This window comes from Mustelus asterias, chromosome 10 (assembly GCF_964213995.1).
Source record: "Mustelus asterias chromosome 10, sMusAst1.hap1.1, whole genome shotgun sequence".
NCBI classification, from domain to species: Eukaryota; Metazoa; Chordata; class Chondrichthyes; order Carcharhiniformes; family Triakidae; genus Mustelus; species Mustelus asterias.
Window position 1 is genome coordinate 121,879,649 of NC_135810.1, and position 17,646 is coordinate 121,897,294.

The 17,646-nt window shown below is 45.5% G+C and overlaps 1 protein-coding gene across 1 annotated transcript in view; it reads left to right on the top strand.

Annotated features, from left to right (window-relative positions):
* The window catches only part of LOC144500107 (2-acylglycerol O-acyltransferase 2-A-like), a 44,487-nt gene extending 26,841 nt beyond the window's left edge, over window positions 1-17,646 (top strand). Inside the window, exons 3-6 of the mRNA XM_078222882.1 lie at window positions 6,348-6,552; window positions 8,873-9,047; window positions 12,585-12,784; window positions 16,229-17,646. Coding sequence (XP_078079008.1) covers window positions 6,348-6,552; window positions 8,873-9,047; window positions 12,585-12,784; window positions 16,229-16,383 — 735 coding nt within the window. The 3' untranslated portion in view covers window positions 16,384-17,646. The remainder of the gene's footprint in view (window positions 1-6,347; window positions 6,553-8,872; window positions 9,048-12,584; window positions 12,785-16,228) is intronic.

Genomic DNA, 17,646 nt, shown 5'->3' on the forward strand with positions numbered 1-17,646 from the left:
GGTCATAGAAGACAGAGGGTGGTAGTGGAAGGGTCTTTTTCCGGCTGGAGGCCTGTGACTAGTGGTATTCCGCAGGGCTCTGTATTGGGACCTCTGCTGTTTGTGATTTATATAAATGATCTGGAAGAAGGAGTAACTAGGGCACACGGAGTTGGGGGTAGTGTGTTAAAGTGGATTGGGGACTGGCTATCCGACAGGAAGCAAAGAGTCGGAATAAATGGGTGTTTTTCCGGTTGGAGGAAGGTAACTAGTGGTGTGCCGCAGGGATCGGTACTCGGGCCGCAACTGTTTACCATTTATATAGATGATCTGGAGGAGGGGACGGAGTGTAGGGTAACGAAGTTTGCAGACGACACAAAGATAAGTGGAAAAGTGAATCGTGTGGAGGACGGAGAAGATCTGCAGAGAGATTTGGACAGGCTGAGTGAGTGGGCGAGGATATGACAAATGGAGTATAACGTTGATAAATGCGAGGTTATACACTTTGGAGGAAATAATAACAAATGGGATTACTATCTCAATGGAAACAAATTAAAACATGCTACCGTGCAAAGGGACCTGGGGGTCCTTGTGCATGAGACGCAAAAGCCCAGTCTGCAGGTACAACAGGTGATCAAGAAGGCAAATGGGATGTTGGCCTATATTGCGAGGGGGATAGAATATAAAAGCAGGGATGTCTTGATGCACCTGTACAGGGCATTGGTGAGGCCGCAGCTGGAATACTGTGTGCAGTATTGGTCCCCTTATATGAGGAAGGATATATTGGCATTGGAGGGAGTGCAGAGAAGGTTCACCAGGTTGATACCGGAGATGAGGGGTTTGGATTATGAGGAGAGGCTGAGGAGATTGGATTTGTACTCGTTGGAGTTTAGAAGGATGAGGGGGGATCTTATGGAGACTTATAAGATAATGCGGGGGCTGGATAGGGTGGAGGCGGAGAGATTCTTTCCACTTAGTAAGGAAGTTAAAACTAGAGGACACAGCCTCAAAATAAAGGGGGGTCGGTTTAAGACAGAGTTGAGGAGGAACTTCTTCTCCCAGAGGGTGGTGAATCTCTGGAATTCTCTGCCCACTGAGGTGGTGGAGGCTACCTCGCTGAATATGTTTAAAGCGCGGATGGATGGATTCCTGAGCGGTAAGGGAATTAAGGGTTATGGGGATCAGGCGGGTAAGTGGTACTGATCCACGTCAGACCTCCTGGCCCCTGCTATGGGCCCCCCCCCCCCAACCCCTCCCAGGTGCTTTACTTACTTGTGCACCCCTGGCTGGTTTCCTTGTCTGGTTCGCATTCTGAAAACCTGATGTAAACCTCACTGATGGTTTGGGAGATGGGGTGGGCTGGGGGATGATACAGCGGGGAAGCTTGTTAATGCGTTGATAATTTATTTAAATGAGGTTCCCGGAAAAGGTCTGGAATATTGTGGGAATTTGCATCCGTGTGGCTGTTGGCGCTCATGACAAAATTCCAGCCTTTATTTCTTTACTACAACCACCAGCACTCTCTTTGTCTTTTGTTCTGTGACATGTCTTTGTCATTGAATCTTTCCCACCCTCTAATCCTATCCATGACTTTCTGTTTTGCTCTACCTGATCTTTTTTCAACCACTTAAAATTTACCTCAAGTAAAGTTTATTTATTAGTGTCACAAGTAGGCTTACATTAACACTGCAATGAAGTTACTGTGAAAATCCAAACAGGCCACACTCCGGCGCTTGTTCGGGTACATTGAGGATTGTTAGAATCTTGTAGCTGAAGTCTTGGTTTGGCATACATCAACTCTGGAACCTTCTCCTTAAGGCCCCTTCCCACATTGTTGTCGCTCTCTCGATCTTCAGCACTCTCTGCCCCACCTCCCCCAGTACTGATATTTTGACTTGAGTCCGTCTGTACCAGCACTCAGACTGCCTCCATGAGGGGCTTTCGATTATAGAGTCAGAGTCATAGAGTCACAGAGGTTTACAGCGTGGAAACAGGCCCAACTTGGCCATGCCACCCGCTTTTTTTAACCGCTAAGCTAGTTCCAATTGCCCACATTTGGCCCATATCCCTCTATACCCATCTTACCATGTAACTTTCTAAATGCTTTTTAAAAGACAAAATTTTATTCGCCTCTACTACTGCCTCGGGCAGTTCGTTCCAGACACTCACCACCCTGTGTGAAAAAATTGCTCCTCTGGACCCTTTTGTATCTCTCCCCTCTGACCTTAAACCTATGCCCTCTAGTTTTAGACTCCCCACCTTAGACCTCTATAAGATCACCCCTAAGTCTCCTACACTCCAGGGAAAAAAGTCCCAGTCTATCCAGCCTCTCCTTATAACTCAAACCATCAAGTCCCAATAGCATCCTAGTAAATCTTTTCTGCACTCTTTCTAGTTTAATAATATCCTTTCTATAATTAATTACGTCAGAAGCACTGTCTAAATGCAAGATGCACAAGACATGAATAAAGAATGAAAAATGCGTATTCAAAACCATAATCATTCTGTATTCCCCTCAACACCACATCCCCTCCCCCAGGGCTACAACTGTGTTTATTTGTTTATTGAACAATTATTCTGCTAATGATTAATTGGTGCTTTTTAAAATAGTGGCAGAGCACTCGATGTACAAGGTCGCTGTTTGAACTGTCCTTCACCTTGTCAAATCACTTCCCAGTTGTGAGATTTATCTTTAAATAAACAAAGAGATCTTTGGAAATTATAGAAACCCTACAGTGCAGAAGGAGGCCATTCGGCCCATCGAGTCTGCACCGACCACAATCCCACCCCACATATTTACCCGCTAATCCCTCTAACCTACGCATCCCAGGACTCTAAGGGGCAATTTTTAACCTGGCCAATCAACCTAACCCACACATCTTTGGACTGTGGGAGGAAACCAGAGCAAACCCACGCAGACACGAGGAGAATGTGCAAACTCCACACAGACAGTGACCCGAGCCGGGAATCGAACCCGCGACCCTGGAGCTGTGAAGCAGCAGTGCTAACCACTGTGCTACCGTGCCGCCCTTATTGTCACAGGATAGGATGGACATGATCAAAAACATTTTTGGAAATCTTCCATTGAGGTGAGAATCAAGAGGCAGAGGCCTGGATGAAGACCCCCACCTGTGTAGTAGCATTGACATGATGACAGGAGACCATTCAGCCCCTTAAACCTGTTCTGGCATTCAACTTGACCTATTCACCTGGGTTTTGTAACTGACTCACATTGGAAGCTGTTGGGAGTGTTTCTTCAGAAAGAACTCTTCAAATGCAGACAATAAAAATATAACAAAAATAAGGGTTTAATAAAGAAACTTCATTACTCCAAACTTGGGGCCTTGCCCGAGGCCACTCCAAGTTTTTCCACAATTCCCAACAGGTTCTTATTTATAGTGAGTCAGTTGGTCAGCTGACCATCACATCATTCTGTAATTGGTTCCATGGTTTACTGGGTCAGCTGACCCTTACAACTTGTTACCATTGGTCACATTACATCCAATACAAAGTCGTCACCAGTTACATTCTAACAGGGAGAAGGTTCACTGGGCTGATTTTATTGAAACATGTGAGGGGGCTTGACAGGATGGATGCTGAGAGGATGTTTCCCCTTCGTGGGGGAATCGAGAACTAGGGGGCACTTTGAAAATATGGGATCTTCCATTCTAGTTGGAGATGATGGCACAGTGGTTAGCATTGCCTCCTCACAGTGCCAGGGACCTAGTTCAATTCCAGTCTTGGGTAACTGTCTGTGTAGAGTTTGCACATTCTCCCCATGTCTGCATGGGTTTCCTCCATTTCCTCTTACGGTCCAAAGATAGCATCCTTACTGGTTGTATCACAGCTTGGAATGGCTGCTGCTCCAACCAAGACCATAACAAACTACAAAGAGTCGTGAACGAAGCCCAGTCAATCACTCAAGCCAGCCTCCCATCCACTGACCTGGTCTACACTTCCCACTGCCTTGGAAAAGCAGCCAGCATAATCAAGGACCCCACACACCCTGGACAAGCTCTCTTCCACCTTCTTCCTTCGGGAAAAAGATACAAAAGTCTGAGATAACGTGCCAACCGACTCAAGAACAGCTTCTTCCCTGCTGCTGTCAGACTGTTGAACGGACCTACCTCGCATTAAGTTGATCTTTCGCTACACCCTAGCTATGACTGTAACACTACATTCTGCACCCTCTCCTTTCCTTCTCCCCTATGTACTCTATGAACGGCATGCTTTGTCTGTATAGCACACAAGAAACAATACTTTTCACTGTGTACTAATACATGTGACAATAATAAATCAAACAAACAAAGATGTGCGTGTTAGATGGATTGGCGATATCAAATTGCCCCTTGGTGTCCAAAGATGTGTAGGGTTAGATGGATTAGTCATGGTGAATGTGTGAGGTTTTGGGTGGGAGAAAGGGCCTGGGTCGCATACTCTGTCAGAGAGTCGGTGCAGACCTGATGGGCCAAATCGCCTCTTTCTGCATTCTATGACTCTATGAGGAGGAATTTAGTCTCTCAGAGCATGGTTAGTGTTTGGGATTCTCTCCCCCAGAGAGCAGTGGGGGCTCTGGGTCACTGAATATATTCAAGGCCGAGTTAGACAGAGTTTTGATCAACAAGGGAGTCAAGGGTTATGGGGGACAGACAGGAAAGTGGAGTTAAGACGATGAGATCAGCCAGGATCTTATTGAATGGTGGAGCAGGCTCGGGGAGATCAGCAGTGGCTCAGCGAGTAGCGCCCTCATCTCTGAGACAAACAGCTGTGAGCTCAAGTCCCAACACTAACACTGCACTGTCTGTGATGCTGTCACTTAGATAACAGGCTAAACTCAGGCTCTGTCTGTCCTCTTGGGTGACATCAGAGAATCCAATGGCACTACTTTAAAGATTCCTCACTGATATTTCCCATTTGATAGAGGCATTTGAAATCATGAAGAGTCAAAGTACACAGTCAAAGTACACAGAGAGAAGCTGTTCCCATTGGTGGAAGGATTGAGAACCAGAGGACACAGATTTAAGGTGATTGGCACCAGAAACAATGGAGACAGGAGGAAAATCCTTTTCAGCGCATGGTTAGCATCTGGAAAGTACTGTCTGAGAGTGTGGTGGAGACAGATTCACACAGTGAATGGTTAGCATCTGGAAAGTACTGTCTGAGAGTGTGGTGGAGACAGATTCACACAGTGAATGGTTAGCATCTGGAAAGTACTGTCTGAGAGTGTGGTGGAGACAGATTCACACAGCGAGTGGTTAGGGTCTGGAACGTACTGTCTGAGAGTGTGGTGGAGACAGATTCACACAGTGAGTGGTTAGGATCTGGAGCATACTGTCTGAGAGTGTGGTGGAGGCAGATTCACACAGCGAGTGGTTAGGGTCTGGAGCATACTGTCTGAGAGTGTGGTGGAGGCAGATTCACACAGCGAGTGGTTAGGGTCTGGAACGTACTGTCTGAGAGTGTGATGGAGACAGATTCACACAGTGAGTGGTTAGGATCTGGAATGCACTGTCTGAGAGTGTGGTGGAGGCAGGTTCAATCCCGGCATTTAAGGGATTATTACATGAATAGTACAAATCTCCTACCCCGGGACAGGGCACAATGGGTGATGTACTTTACATCTAATCAATGATGCATCCAAAGTGATTTCCCAAGATGTACAAGAATTTTCAGTTCTCATAAACCTTTATAAGAACACTAGAGTATTATGGCATTTGGAGAAAGGCCAAAGATTTACTCAAATGGGTACCAGAGATGGGTACCAGACTTCAGTTAGATGGCGAGATTGGAGATTTGGGAATGTTTTTCTTGAAGGGGAGAGAGCCAAGAGGTGATTTGATAGAGATGTTCAAAATCATGAGGGATTTTGCCAGAAGATCATCCATGATTATCCTATTGAATGATGGAACAGGCTTGAGGGGCCGAGTGGCCTACTCCTGCTCCTAATTCAGATGTCTCTGGTGGCAACTAAGGATGGGGCAATAAATGGTGACTTTGCTGGTGATTCTCACATCTTATGAACAAATAAAAAAGAGAGGGTACAGGATTAAGGTAATTGGCAGAAGAAGCATTAGTAAAATGGGGAGAAAGAAATCACTCACTGGGTTGTGATCAGAAATGTATCGTCTGAAAGGATAGCTGAAGCAAGTTCAATAATTTACAAAAAGGGACTGCATGTAAAGTCAAAATATAAGATTGTGCAGGCTTGTGAGAAAGAAGTCTCACAACCCCAGATTAAAGCCCAACAGGTTTATTTGGAATCACGAGCTTTTGGTGCGCTGCCCCTTCATCAGGTGAATCTCACAATGTGCACATCTGTATAACTGGAATGTGACCTTTTTGTTTTCAGTGGTGACCTTGTCTTACAGCTCGTCAAGACTGCAGACTTAGATCCAAAGAAGAATTACATCTTTGGTTTCCACCCCCATGGAGTACTGGTAGCGGGAGCCTTTGGAAACTTCTGCACAGAGGTAACGGGATTCAGGGAAAAGTACCCCGGCCTGAAGCCACATATGCTGATGCTGCCTCTCTGGTTCAGGATCCCATTCTTTAGGGACTATATCATGAGTGGAGGTAAGTCATGCACTGACCATGGCTTTGACAACAACAACTTGTATTTAAGTAGCGCTAATGATGTATCAACAATTTCTAGCAAGGGAACCATTCTCAAACAGAATTTGGGGGCAGAATCTTGTCTCCTTCCCTATGGTAAGTTTGGTGATGGGTTGCAATGTATCTTGTGGGAGCGTGGGGACCCCACTGCTTTCCAGGTTCTGCTCCAGTTAAGTCCATTGCGAAATGCCCGGGGATGCCCTTCCTGCCCTGCCACCAATTGAGACATGTAATTGGCCAATAAGGGCCTTATCCCACCACTGCGAGTGTTAATTCAGCAGTGGCTGGGGGTGGGTGGAGGGGGTAGGGGCTCGGCACACCGTACAACAAGCAAATTGCTTGGATGCTGGGAGAGCAGGATAATTACTCACTTTAGCCATGGAGTGTTTATTTTAAGTACAGCTAATGGACTTTTGTTTACTTAAGATCCCTTGGGATTTCTGATTAGAATGATTGATAGGGTCATGTGATGATATGGTTTATGTGCAGTCCTGGTTCTGTAGTAGAGAGAAAATGGCTTTTGCAAAACAAGCAGTTTAGTTTGCACCTGAAGCCTAGTTGAAGTTAGGACAGTCTACACTCATTATAGCAAGTATAGTTATAGTTGCTAACTATATTTAAAGTGGCATTTATGTCTGTAAGAGGAATGTTGTTTATTTGGATCTGAAACAATCATAAATTAGAAAGTAAAGTTGTTTCCTTTTCATTTTTAAATATTGTTCAACTGCTAATAGTTCAGTTGCTTCATTTTTTAAGTTATATTTAAACTGTGTTATTGAATAAAGTTTGTTTTATTATAAAAGATCCTTAATTTGTCAGAGGAATCATTCCTGGAAAGAAGTGTCCTTTCCTCATACTTAAGCCAAAACAGAAAAGTTGTTGTAGTCTAGTCTGGCTTCATAAAATACCTTGTGGTTCTGGTCCAGGACTCTAACGATGTGCACAAGGGTTCACAGAGAGAGAGTAAAAGCATGGAGATATTCAAATATGTGAATTTTAAATGGGGGTTTTGCTGGATCAGGAGTCAGTGTATTTCAGTGAGGGTAGAGGTGATGGGATCTTGCTGTGGGTAAGGAAGGTTGTAGTGTTGGAGCTAAAAGGATATTCAGACACAGCGTTCATGAGTGATGGATCCTTTATTGCCTTCTTATCGATAAGGAGGAGAACTGGAGAATTCCTAAAGCTTCTTCAGCCTGCTCTGCTCAATTGTGTACAGTCAACTTTTTTTACAGGGCACGACCTCTAGTAAAGATAATTGTTTCTAGTCACGTACACCAGTAAATTATTTACATATGATACAAAGAGGTAGACCCGAGACAATAGCTGTTTAATTGCGTCCCATCGGTAACGTCATAATCTTTAGTGGTGGACTGATGGAATGTCCGTTCAGACAATGGTCACTTAATCATGTCTTTATTACAGTTTCGGCGCTGTTAGCAAGGACATTTAGCTGTGTCCTGTTGATAAATATAGTGAAACATCCCCTTTGTCTGCGCTAACTATTTCATGTATATGTAGAGACAGCCAGTCGACAGTGAGGGTGCTGCTAATTTTTCTGGCCCTCTGGCCGACCCCCTGCTGAGCTCAGTTCTCCTCTCCCATAGTCGGATGAAATCTCACTCCAGAGACCTGAGCTCAGTATTGAACCTGGCACTGCAATGCAGTACTGACGGAGCGCTGCACTGCCGGAGGTGCAATCTTGCACATGAGAAGCAAACCCAAAACCCTGAGTACCCTCTCAGGTAGATATAAAAGATCCCGTGACGTCACTCAGCGAAGAGCAGAAGAGTCCTTCCTGGTGCCTTATGCAATATCTATACATCAATCCGCATCACTACTAGCTCAAATTATCCGATTACTATCACATTGCTCTTCTGGGATCTTGCTGTGAACAAGTTGGCAACTGCAGTCCAAAGGTGTGCAGGTTAAGTGGATTGGCCACACTAAATTGTCCTTTAGTGTCCCAAGATGTGTAGGTTAGGGGATCAGCGGGGCAAATACTTGGAGTTATTGGGATAGGGCCTGGACAGTGCTGCTCTGTCAAAGAGTTGGTGCAGACTCGATGGGCCAAATGGTCTCGTTGTGCACTGTAACGATTATATGATTTCCTGCATTGAAACAGTGATTACACTTCGAGAAATACCTCAGTGTTTGTAAAAGGCTTTGGGGCGTCTGGAGATGGTGAAAGGTGTTACATAAATGCAGGTTCTTTGTGAAATCTCTCTGCTTCCCCTCAGTCTGTAGCTTCTAAGGGATGCACCATCTGTTTTCCCTCTTCCAGGCTTGGTGCCGTCAGCCAAGGAGAGTGCAAAATATCTCCTGAGCAAAGCAGAAGGCGGTAATGTTGCTGTCATTGCCATTGGAGGGGCCCCTGAAGCTCTGCTTGCCAGGCCAGGGGCATTAACACTGCTGTTAAAGAAAAGAAAAGGATTCATCAAACTTGCTCTCCAGTTTGGGTAAGCAATATGTCCCACCGCAGTCAGGACTGAATCATTGACGAAGATGTATCTCTTAATTGGCTGCTATAATTATCTTGCTATCATTTCCTTCCCTAATGTCCCCTTTAGGGAAGGGAATCTGCCGTCCTTACTGTAATAAGCCTGCAGAAGCACAAGTCTCTTCACCAAAATCCCTTTCTTTACAAACTCCAACAGCAGTACGCAGAGTGCGAGTAGTCAGCAATCTACCTCCAGGGGTATCAGAGGAACTGACACTGCCAGTTCAGTACAAAGCCAAGACCCCCTGATTGGCCCATCAATTGGCCCCTTAATCAGGACTTCTTTTAAGATTCTTTTTACTTCTTTCGAGGAGCCCCTAAACCAGGGAGTTCATCCTCCAATAGGCCAACCTCAATGGCCTGACTGAAGTCATTACACTAACCCTGTCAGACCTACATGTGACTCCAGAGCCACAGCAATGTGGTTGACTCTCCACTGCCCTCTGAAATGGCTGAGCCAGACACTCAGTTCAGGGTCAACCAGGGATGGGCAACAAAGTTCAAAGTTAAAGTTTATTCATTATTTATTAGTCACAAGTAAGGCTTACATTAACACTGCAATGAAGTTACTGTGAAACTTTGTCCCACGAATGAATAAGAAAGAATCCAAGTGGCAGCACCATTAGCTCCATGTCCAGAGGCTGTGTGTTACAAAGAGCATAACAAGGCCTGAATGCAAAGTGAAATATGGTGACTATCCAGCAATTTGCACCTCATTTTTCATGCCATGAAACCTTTTCTTATTTATTCTCTCCTGCCCTTCACCCTATCACAGACCTTCCCTTTTGTTCTTCTTCACCCCCCCCACCACCTTGGGTGGCACAGTGATTAGCACTGCTGCCTCACAGCGCCAGGGACCTGGGTTCAATTCCAGCCACGGGTGACTGTCTGTGTGGAGTTTGCACATTCTCCCCATGTCCGTGTGGGTTTCCCCCGGGTGCTCCGGTTTCCTCCCACAGTCCAAAGATGTGCGGGTTAGGTTGCTTGACCGTGTTAAATTGCCCCTCAGTGTCAGGGGGATTACCAGGGTAAATGCAGAGAAGGTACTGAGAAGGGCGGCACGGTGGCACAGTGGTTAGCACTGCTGCCTCACAGTGTCAGGGACCCGGGTTCAAAGGGGGGCGGGTTAGGTGCATTGGCGCCAGCCTGCTTCACCATTCAATAAGATCTGATTGTGGCCTCAACTCCACTTTCCTGTCTGCCCACTGCCCCCCCCCCCCCACCCACTCCACATAACTCTTGAGCCCCCATCAATGAAAACTCTGTCTAACTCGGCCTTGAATATATTCAGTGACACGCAGCCCCCACTGCTCTCTGGGGGAGAGAATTCCAAACACCAACCACCCTCTGAGAGAAGAAATTCCTCCTCATCTCCGTCTTAAATGGGAGACCACTTATTTTTAATGTGTCAAACTAGGGTTTAGAACTAGGGTTCTATGTTCCCCTCACAAGGGGAAACATCCTCTCAACACCTAACCTGTCAAGCTCCCTCAGATGTTTCAATAAGATCATCTCTCCAATGGTTTTTAAAAATTTATTCATGGGTCATGGGCGTCACAGCATTTATTGCCCATCCCTAGTTGCCCTTGGAGCGCAGTTGAGAGTCAACTACACTGCTGTGGCTCTGAAGTCACATGTCGGCCAGACCAGGTAAGGACGGCAGATTTCCTTCCCTGAAGGACAATAGTGAACCAGATGGGTTTTTTTGACAATCGACAATAGTTTCATGGTTATCAGTAAAAAGTTTATTTATTGGTGTCAAAAGTAGGTTTACATTAACACTGCAATGAAGTTAGAACATAGAACATAGAACAGTACAGCACAGAACAGGCCCTTCGGCCCACGATGTTGTGCCGAGCTTTATCTGAAACCAAGATCAAGCTATCCCACTCCCTATCATCCTGGTGTGCTCCATGTGCCTATCCAATAACCGCTTAAATGTTCCTAAAGTGTCTGACTCCATTAGTGGCAGGCAGTCCATTCCACACCCCAACCACTCTCTGCGTAAAGAACCTACCTCTGGTATCCTTCCTATATCTCCCACCACGAACCCTATAGTTATGCCCCCTTGTAATAGCTCCATCCACCCGAGGAAATAGTCTTTGAACGTTCACTCTATCTATCCCCTTCATCATTTTATAAACCTCTATTAAGTCTCCCCTCAGCCTCCTCCGCTCCAGAGAGAACAGCCCTAGCTCCCTCAACCTTTCCTCATAAGACCTACCCTCCAAACCAGGCAGCATCCTGGTAAATCTCCTCTGCACTCTTTCCAGCGCTTCCACATCCTTCTTATAGTGAGGTGACCAGAACTGCACACAATATTCCAAATGTGGTCTCACCAAGGTCCTGTACAGTTGCAGCATAACCCCACGGCTCTTAAACTCCAACCCCCTGTTAATAAAAGCTAACACACTATAGGCCTTCTTCACAGCTCTATCCACTTGAGTGGCAACCTTTAGAGATCTGTGGATATGGACCCCAAGATCTCTCTGTTCCTCCACAGTCTTCAGAACCCTACCTTTGATCCTGTAATCCACATTTAAATTAGTCCTACTAAAATGAATCACCATTTCATTGCAGTTACTGTGAAAATCCCCTATTCGCCACACTCCGGCGCCTATTCAGGTACACTGAGGGAGAATTTAACAAGGCCAATGCACTTAACCAGTATGTCTTTCGGACTGGGGGAGGAAACTGGAGCACCCAGAGGAAACCCACGCAGACACGGGGAGAACGTGCAGACTCAGACAGTGACCCAAGCCTGGAATCGAACCCAGGTCCCTGGCACTGTGAGGCAGCAGTGCTAACCACTGTGCCACCTAATAGGTTCTTAATTCCAGATGTTTTCGTATTCCATTCAAATTCCACCATCTGCCATGGCAGGATTCGAACCCGAGTCCCCAGAACATTACCGGAGTTTCTGGACTGCTAGCCTAGCGATAATACCACTAGGCCATCGCCTCCTCATATGTTGGGATATGTTGGCACAAGGCTCATCGAGCTCAGCTCCAGGACATGATTGTCCATGTGGTCTGTAAGTTTGCCAGGGCCTCTCCCTCCAGTCTTGGTCATCTCCCTTGGGCACCATGAGCAAGGCCATAACAAACTAGTGCAGGATCCTTTTCTTTGGCATCTCAAATTCACTTCACTGCTTTTGGTAGGTTCTGATGACTGGAATATCGCTCTTCTTCCTCCACTTCCCCACCAGGAAGCACTTGCATCAATATCACAGTTGCTGTTATGCACAGTCTGTGACTGCACCCTCTCCTTTCCTTCTCCCCTGTGCACTCTATGAACAGTATGTTTTATCTGTATAGCATGCAAGAAACAATGCTTTTCACTGTATCCCAACACAATAATAAATCAAGTCAAATCAAGTGCCCGCTCAAGTGACTTTTAATATTATTTATGGATGAATTATTAGTAATAAATTTAAATGTCTGATTGAAGGATCCCTGCAAAAATTAAAAGCCTCTCTATCTTTCCTCTTCCTCAGGGCACCCCTAGTTCCGGTGTTTTCCTTTGGTGAGAATGAAGTGTTTGATCAGGTGAAGAATCCCCAGGGTTCGTTCCTAAGGAAGGTCCAGGAACGTTTGCAGAAGGTGATGGGAATATCACTCCCCCTTTTCCATGCCCGTGGCATTTTCCAGTACAGCTTTGGTCTCATCCCCTACAGGAAGCCCATTCACACTGTGGGTAAGTAGCACAAATGTATCTGACCTTCTGCTTATGCACAGCAACTTCAAGCAGAGGTTTCTCAAGGAGTAGATTCATATCAATGGGCAGAAATGGGAGAGTTGAGAAGAATGGAGAATCACTGATGACTAGCGATGGGTTCAAAAAGGCTAATGAGACGTCTCAAGAGGCTGAAACACAAGGAGTAGCAAGTATTCCAATTCTCATCCCACTAAGACAAACTGTTTCGATAGCTATTAATTCCCGGAACAGGTCACCAGTCTGTTGCCAGGGGTTTACAGTTTGAGGAGGCGCCACTCCACCTCAAGTGTGGCTGACCAGGAGTCTCTCCCGCTCTTACTGTTCGCCCTGCTGGGAAGGATTTTACAAGTTGACACTCAGCTTATTTGGCTGCGTTATGGACGCATCTTCCTTGGTCATCAAGTCCTGCGGTAGGACTCAAACCCGAGCTTCTGGTTCAGTGCCAGGGATGTTACACACTAAGCCACGATACCTCCTTGGTAGAAGTTATGCTCCAGTTGTGTATAGTTCTGGTCAGTTACTCACCTGGAGTAATTGTATTCAGCTCACCTCAGGAAAGGTATATGGTGTTAGGATGTAACCGGTGACAACTTTGTAATGGATGTAATGTGACCAATAGAAACAAGATGTAAGGGTCAGCTGACCCAGTAAACCATGGAACCAATTACGGAGTGATGGAATAGTCAGCTGACCAGCCCATTCACTATAAACTAGAACCTGTGTAGAATTGTGGGAAGCTTGGAATGGCCCAGGACAAGGCCCCAAGTTTGGAGTAATGATGTTTCTTTATTAAACCCTTTCTTTGATGGAGTAAGTTTTGTTGTATTTTCGTATCTGCGTTTATGAAGTGTTCCTTCTGAGGAAACATATAGTCCTTGAAATAGGGCAGTGCAATTTCAGCAGAGATAGGTGAAATTATGAGGTCCGGTTGTATGGACTACGCTTATACACATTTACATTAAGAAGATTGAGGGGTGATCTAATTGAGGTGTTTAAGATGATTAAAGGATTTGAGAAAGTATTTAGAGAGAGAGAGTCTATTTCCTCCCGTGGAGACGTCCAAACCATAGGGTAATAATTGTTAAATTAGGGCCAATTAGAACCATTTAGGGATGATGTCAGGAAGCACTTCTGTACTAGAAAGCCAGGTGGAAATCCAGAACTCTCTCCACTGAAAGGCTTTAAGATTTATATCAATGTACTCATACCAGGAATATGGCCTGTTTGTTCCAACTGAGGTTTTGATTTGATTTGATTTATTATTGTCATTAGTATACAGTGAAAAGTATTGTTTCTTGCACACTGTACAGACGAAGCATACCGTACATAGGGAAGGAACGGAGGGAGTGTAGAATGTAGTGTTACAGTCATAGCTAGGGTGTAGAGAAAGATCAACTTTGTGCGAGGTAGGTCCATTCAAAAGTCTGATGGCAGCAGGGAAGAAGCTGTTCTTGAGTCGGTCGGTACGTGACCTCAGAGTTTTGTATCTTTTTCCCAACGGAAGAAGGTGGAAGAGAGAATGTCCGGGGTGCGTGGGGTCGTTGATTATGCTGGCTGCTTTGCCGAGGCAGCGGGAAGTGTAGACAGAGTCAATGGATGGGAGGCTGGTTTGTGTGATGGACTGGGCTACATTCACGACCCTTTGTAGTTTCTTGCGGTTTCAACATGAACCCCAACTTGTTGGCCTCAGAGTCTGAGCGATATCCTACAACCCCCAAGTACTGTGTTGGGAGTTGTGTGAAATGATTAATCACACAAGCTGTTTCTAAACCAGCCAACAGCAGGCACACAAGAGTAATGCAATGGATTGTCCCACCACCCAAGTTTTCGCTTACTCATGGGAGGAGGGCTTGTGCCCCACTCCTTCAAAACTAGCATTATTGAAAGTTGGAAACTCAACACTAGGAAAGATTCATTGAATCCACAGTTCAATGCCATGAGATGTTACATCTTGATGCTTTGGCCTGGCAGGCAACCTCATTACTCCTGCAGAACAGTATTACTGGAATTAGGTAAGGTAAAGTCACCACAGTCCCAGATGATTGTAGGCTGCTCTCCCCCTTTGGGGGGTGGTGGCTGACTGGTGGTGATTTAACCTGAGGATCACCACACCTCAGATGAGGGGCAAGGTTGAGAAAGTGGGCCCTTCATGAATAACCTCAGCCAGTACACGAATTGAACCCACGCTGTTGGCATCGCTCTGCGTCATAAACCAGCTGTCCAGCCAACTGAGCTAAACTGACTGAATAAAATCCCTGCTATGCAGAGGGAGGCCATTTGGCCCATTGAGTCTGCACTGACCACAATCCCACCCAGTTCCTATTCCCGTAACCCCATTTATCCTGCTAGTCCCCCTGACACTAAGCGGCAATTTAGCATGGCCAATCAACCTAACCCGTACATCTTTGGACTGTGTGAGGAAACCGGAGCACAGAGAGGAAACCCACTCAGACATGGGAAGAATGTGCAAACTCCACACAGACTCCACGTCACCTGAGCCCGGAATCGAACCCGGGTCCCTGACATTGTGAGGCAGCAGTGCTAACCACTGTGCCACCGTGTCGCCCTTATACCGGTAATGAAGGACTTCAATGATGTGGAGACTAGAGAAGATGCGATGATTCTCCTCCAAGCACAGAAGATTAAGAGAATATTTCTTAGATGTGTCCAAATAAATGAACTGTTTTGATAGAATAAATGAGGAGAAATTGTTTCCACTGTCAGAGGATTGATACGGTGGCACAGTGGTTAGCATTGCTGCCTCATAGCACCAGGGGCCCAGGTTCGATTCTGGCTTGGGTCACTGTCTGTGTGGAGTCTGCACATTCTCCTTGTGCCTGCGTGCGTTTCGTCTGGGTGCTCCAATTTCCTCCGACAGTCCAAAGATGTGTTCGGATTAGGTGGATTGGCCATGCTAAAATTGACCCTAGTGCCATGGGGATTAGCAGAGTAAAATGTGTAGTTACGGGAATAGGACTTAGGGGGGATTGTGGTCGGTGAAGACTCAATGGGCTGAATGGCCTCCTTCTGTACTGTCAGGATTCTATTCCATGGTAAAACAGATTTAAGAAAATTAATCGAAGAACCAGCAAACAAACCAAAGGGCATGTGAGGCAATGTTTGTTTGGGGGTAATGAGATTTTGTAATTTGGCATATACTGCCTGAAGGGGCAGTAGATCCAAAACAGATTCAATAGGAACTTTCAAAAGAGGAATCAGATTTGAAGGAAATAATTACAAAGTTTATGGGAAAAGATTACGGGATGTCAGAGATGGTCGGAATCGAATATCTCTCTCAAGGAACCAGAGCAAGAACGTTTACTGTATTATTCAATAATTCGTAGGCCTGTATTAGACAAAGATATTTGTGTCACTTTGTCAGACAGATAACAAGTAAAAGACCCCTTTCCCTTTCTATTCTAGTTGGCAAACCAATTGACGTGGAGAAGAAAGAGAATCCGTCGCAAGAGGAAATTAATGAAATTCACCAGAAATACATCGAGGAACTCACCAAACTCTTTGAAGAGCATAAGAGAAAATACAAGATTCCCGAGGACAAACACTTAACTTTTATCTGAGTCCTTCTTTTTGATTGCTTGCCGCACTCTTTCTCTTTCTCTTTCTCTCCGCCATTCCATCTCTTTGAAGTGACTGACTTTGAATCGGTGTTGGACTGAACCAGTTGCTCAGTGTGCTTGGCGACATTCCAGGGAAAGGATCAAAGATGTCCAAATTGGATAGCGAGCGAGCAGAATAGAAGTAAAGTTCTGTGCGAGACTGGGGGACCTTCCGCTACATGGCGTCACCGTGTTGAGCACCCATTATGGCGGGAGATTTGTTCACACAGCTGCCACCTGACCACAGTAGCTGTAAAAACACTTAAGTCATCCATTTTGTTTTGTACCCATAGCTGGGACATCATTACTGACCTTTTGTTTTCCGTTGAGTCTTTGCATTCATACCTGGATTCATAGAACTTAGATCTAAGCCCCAGGTTAATGAGCACACCCCTCCACTTTAGTAAAGAAATCAAGGGTTAAGATAGGAAAGTGGAGTTGAAGATTATCATTTCAGGTCAGTCATGATCTCATTGAATGGCGGAGCAGCCTCAATGGGCCGAATGGCCTACTTCTGCTCTTACATCTTATGGTCTTTAAGGTTGTGCCCTTTCTTCAGAATTCCTTCACCAGAGAAAATAGCCTCTCCTGATCTACAATACCACTCGGACCAGATCACATCCCAATCACTCTAGGGAACACAGAACTAGGCCGGGATTCTCTGACCTTGCCCACGACTGAGATTTTGCTGTCCTTACCATGCCTGGTATATACGTGACTCCAGAACCACCCCGACTCTTAATGGCCCCTCTAAAATGGCCAAGCAAGGTTACTCAATCACCATCTTCTCAAAAGCAATGAGGGATGGGCAAGAAGTGCTTACCAACAATGCTCACATTCCACGAACAATAAAAATCCACAAGGCAAATCTTACAAGTGAGGTTTCCCTGCCATGAGGTTGCCTTTACCTCCAGGGTGCTATGGTGTAGATAGGAACCTTTCCCCCCAAGTAATCTATCCTCTTTCAGCCCGTCTTCTCCCGAGACTCACATGTCCTTTCAGCAAGAGTCAATCAAAATGGCGTCCGATGTTGTTCTCGTCAAGGCCTTTCCTGACCTGATGATCTGTACATTCCTGCAAACGTGTTTCTTCTGAGAGATGCTAACAAAAAAAAGGTTATTTTAATTTTTGAAGGAGTGTATGTTCTTTTCCACTTTCCTCATATGAATGCGTTCTTACAAAAATATTTCACTGGCGGAGTCATGTAAATAAATATTGAAGTCC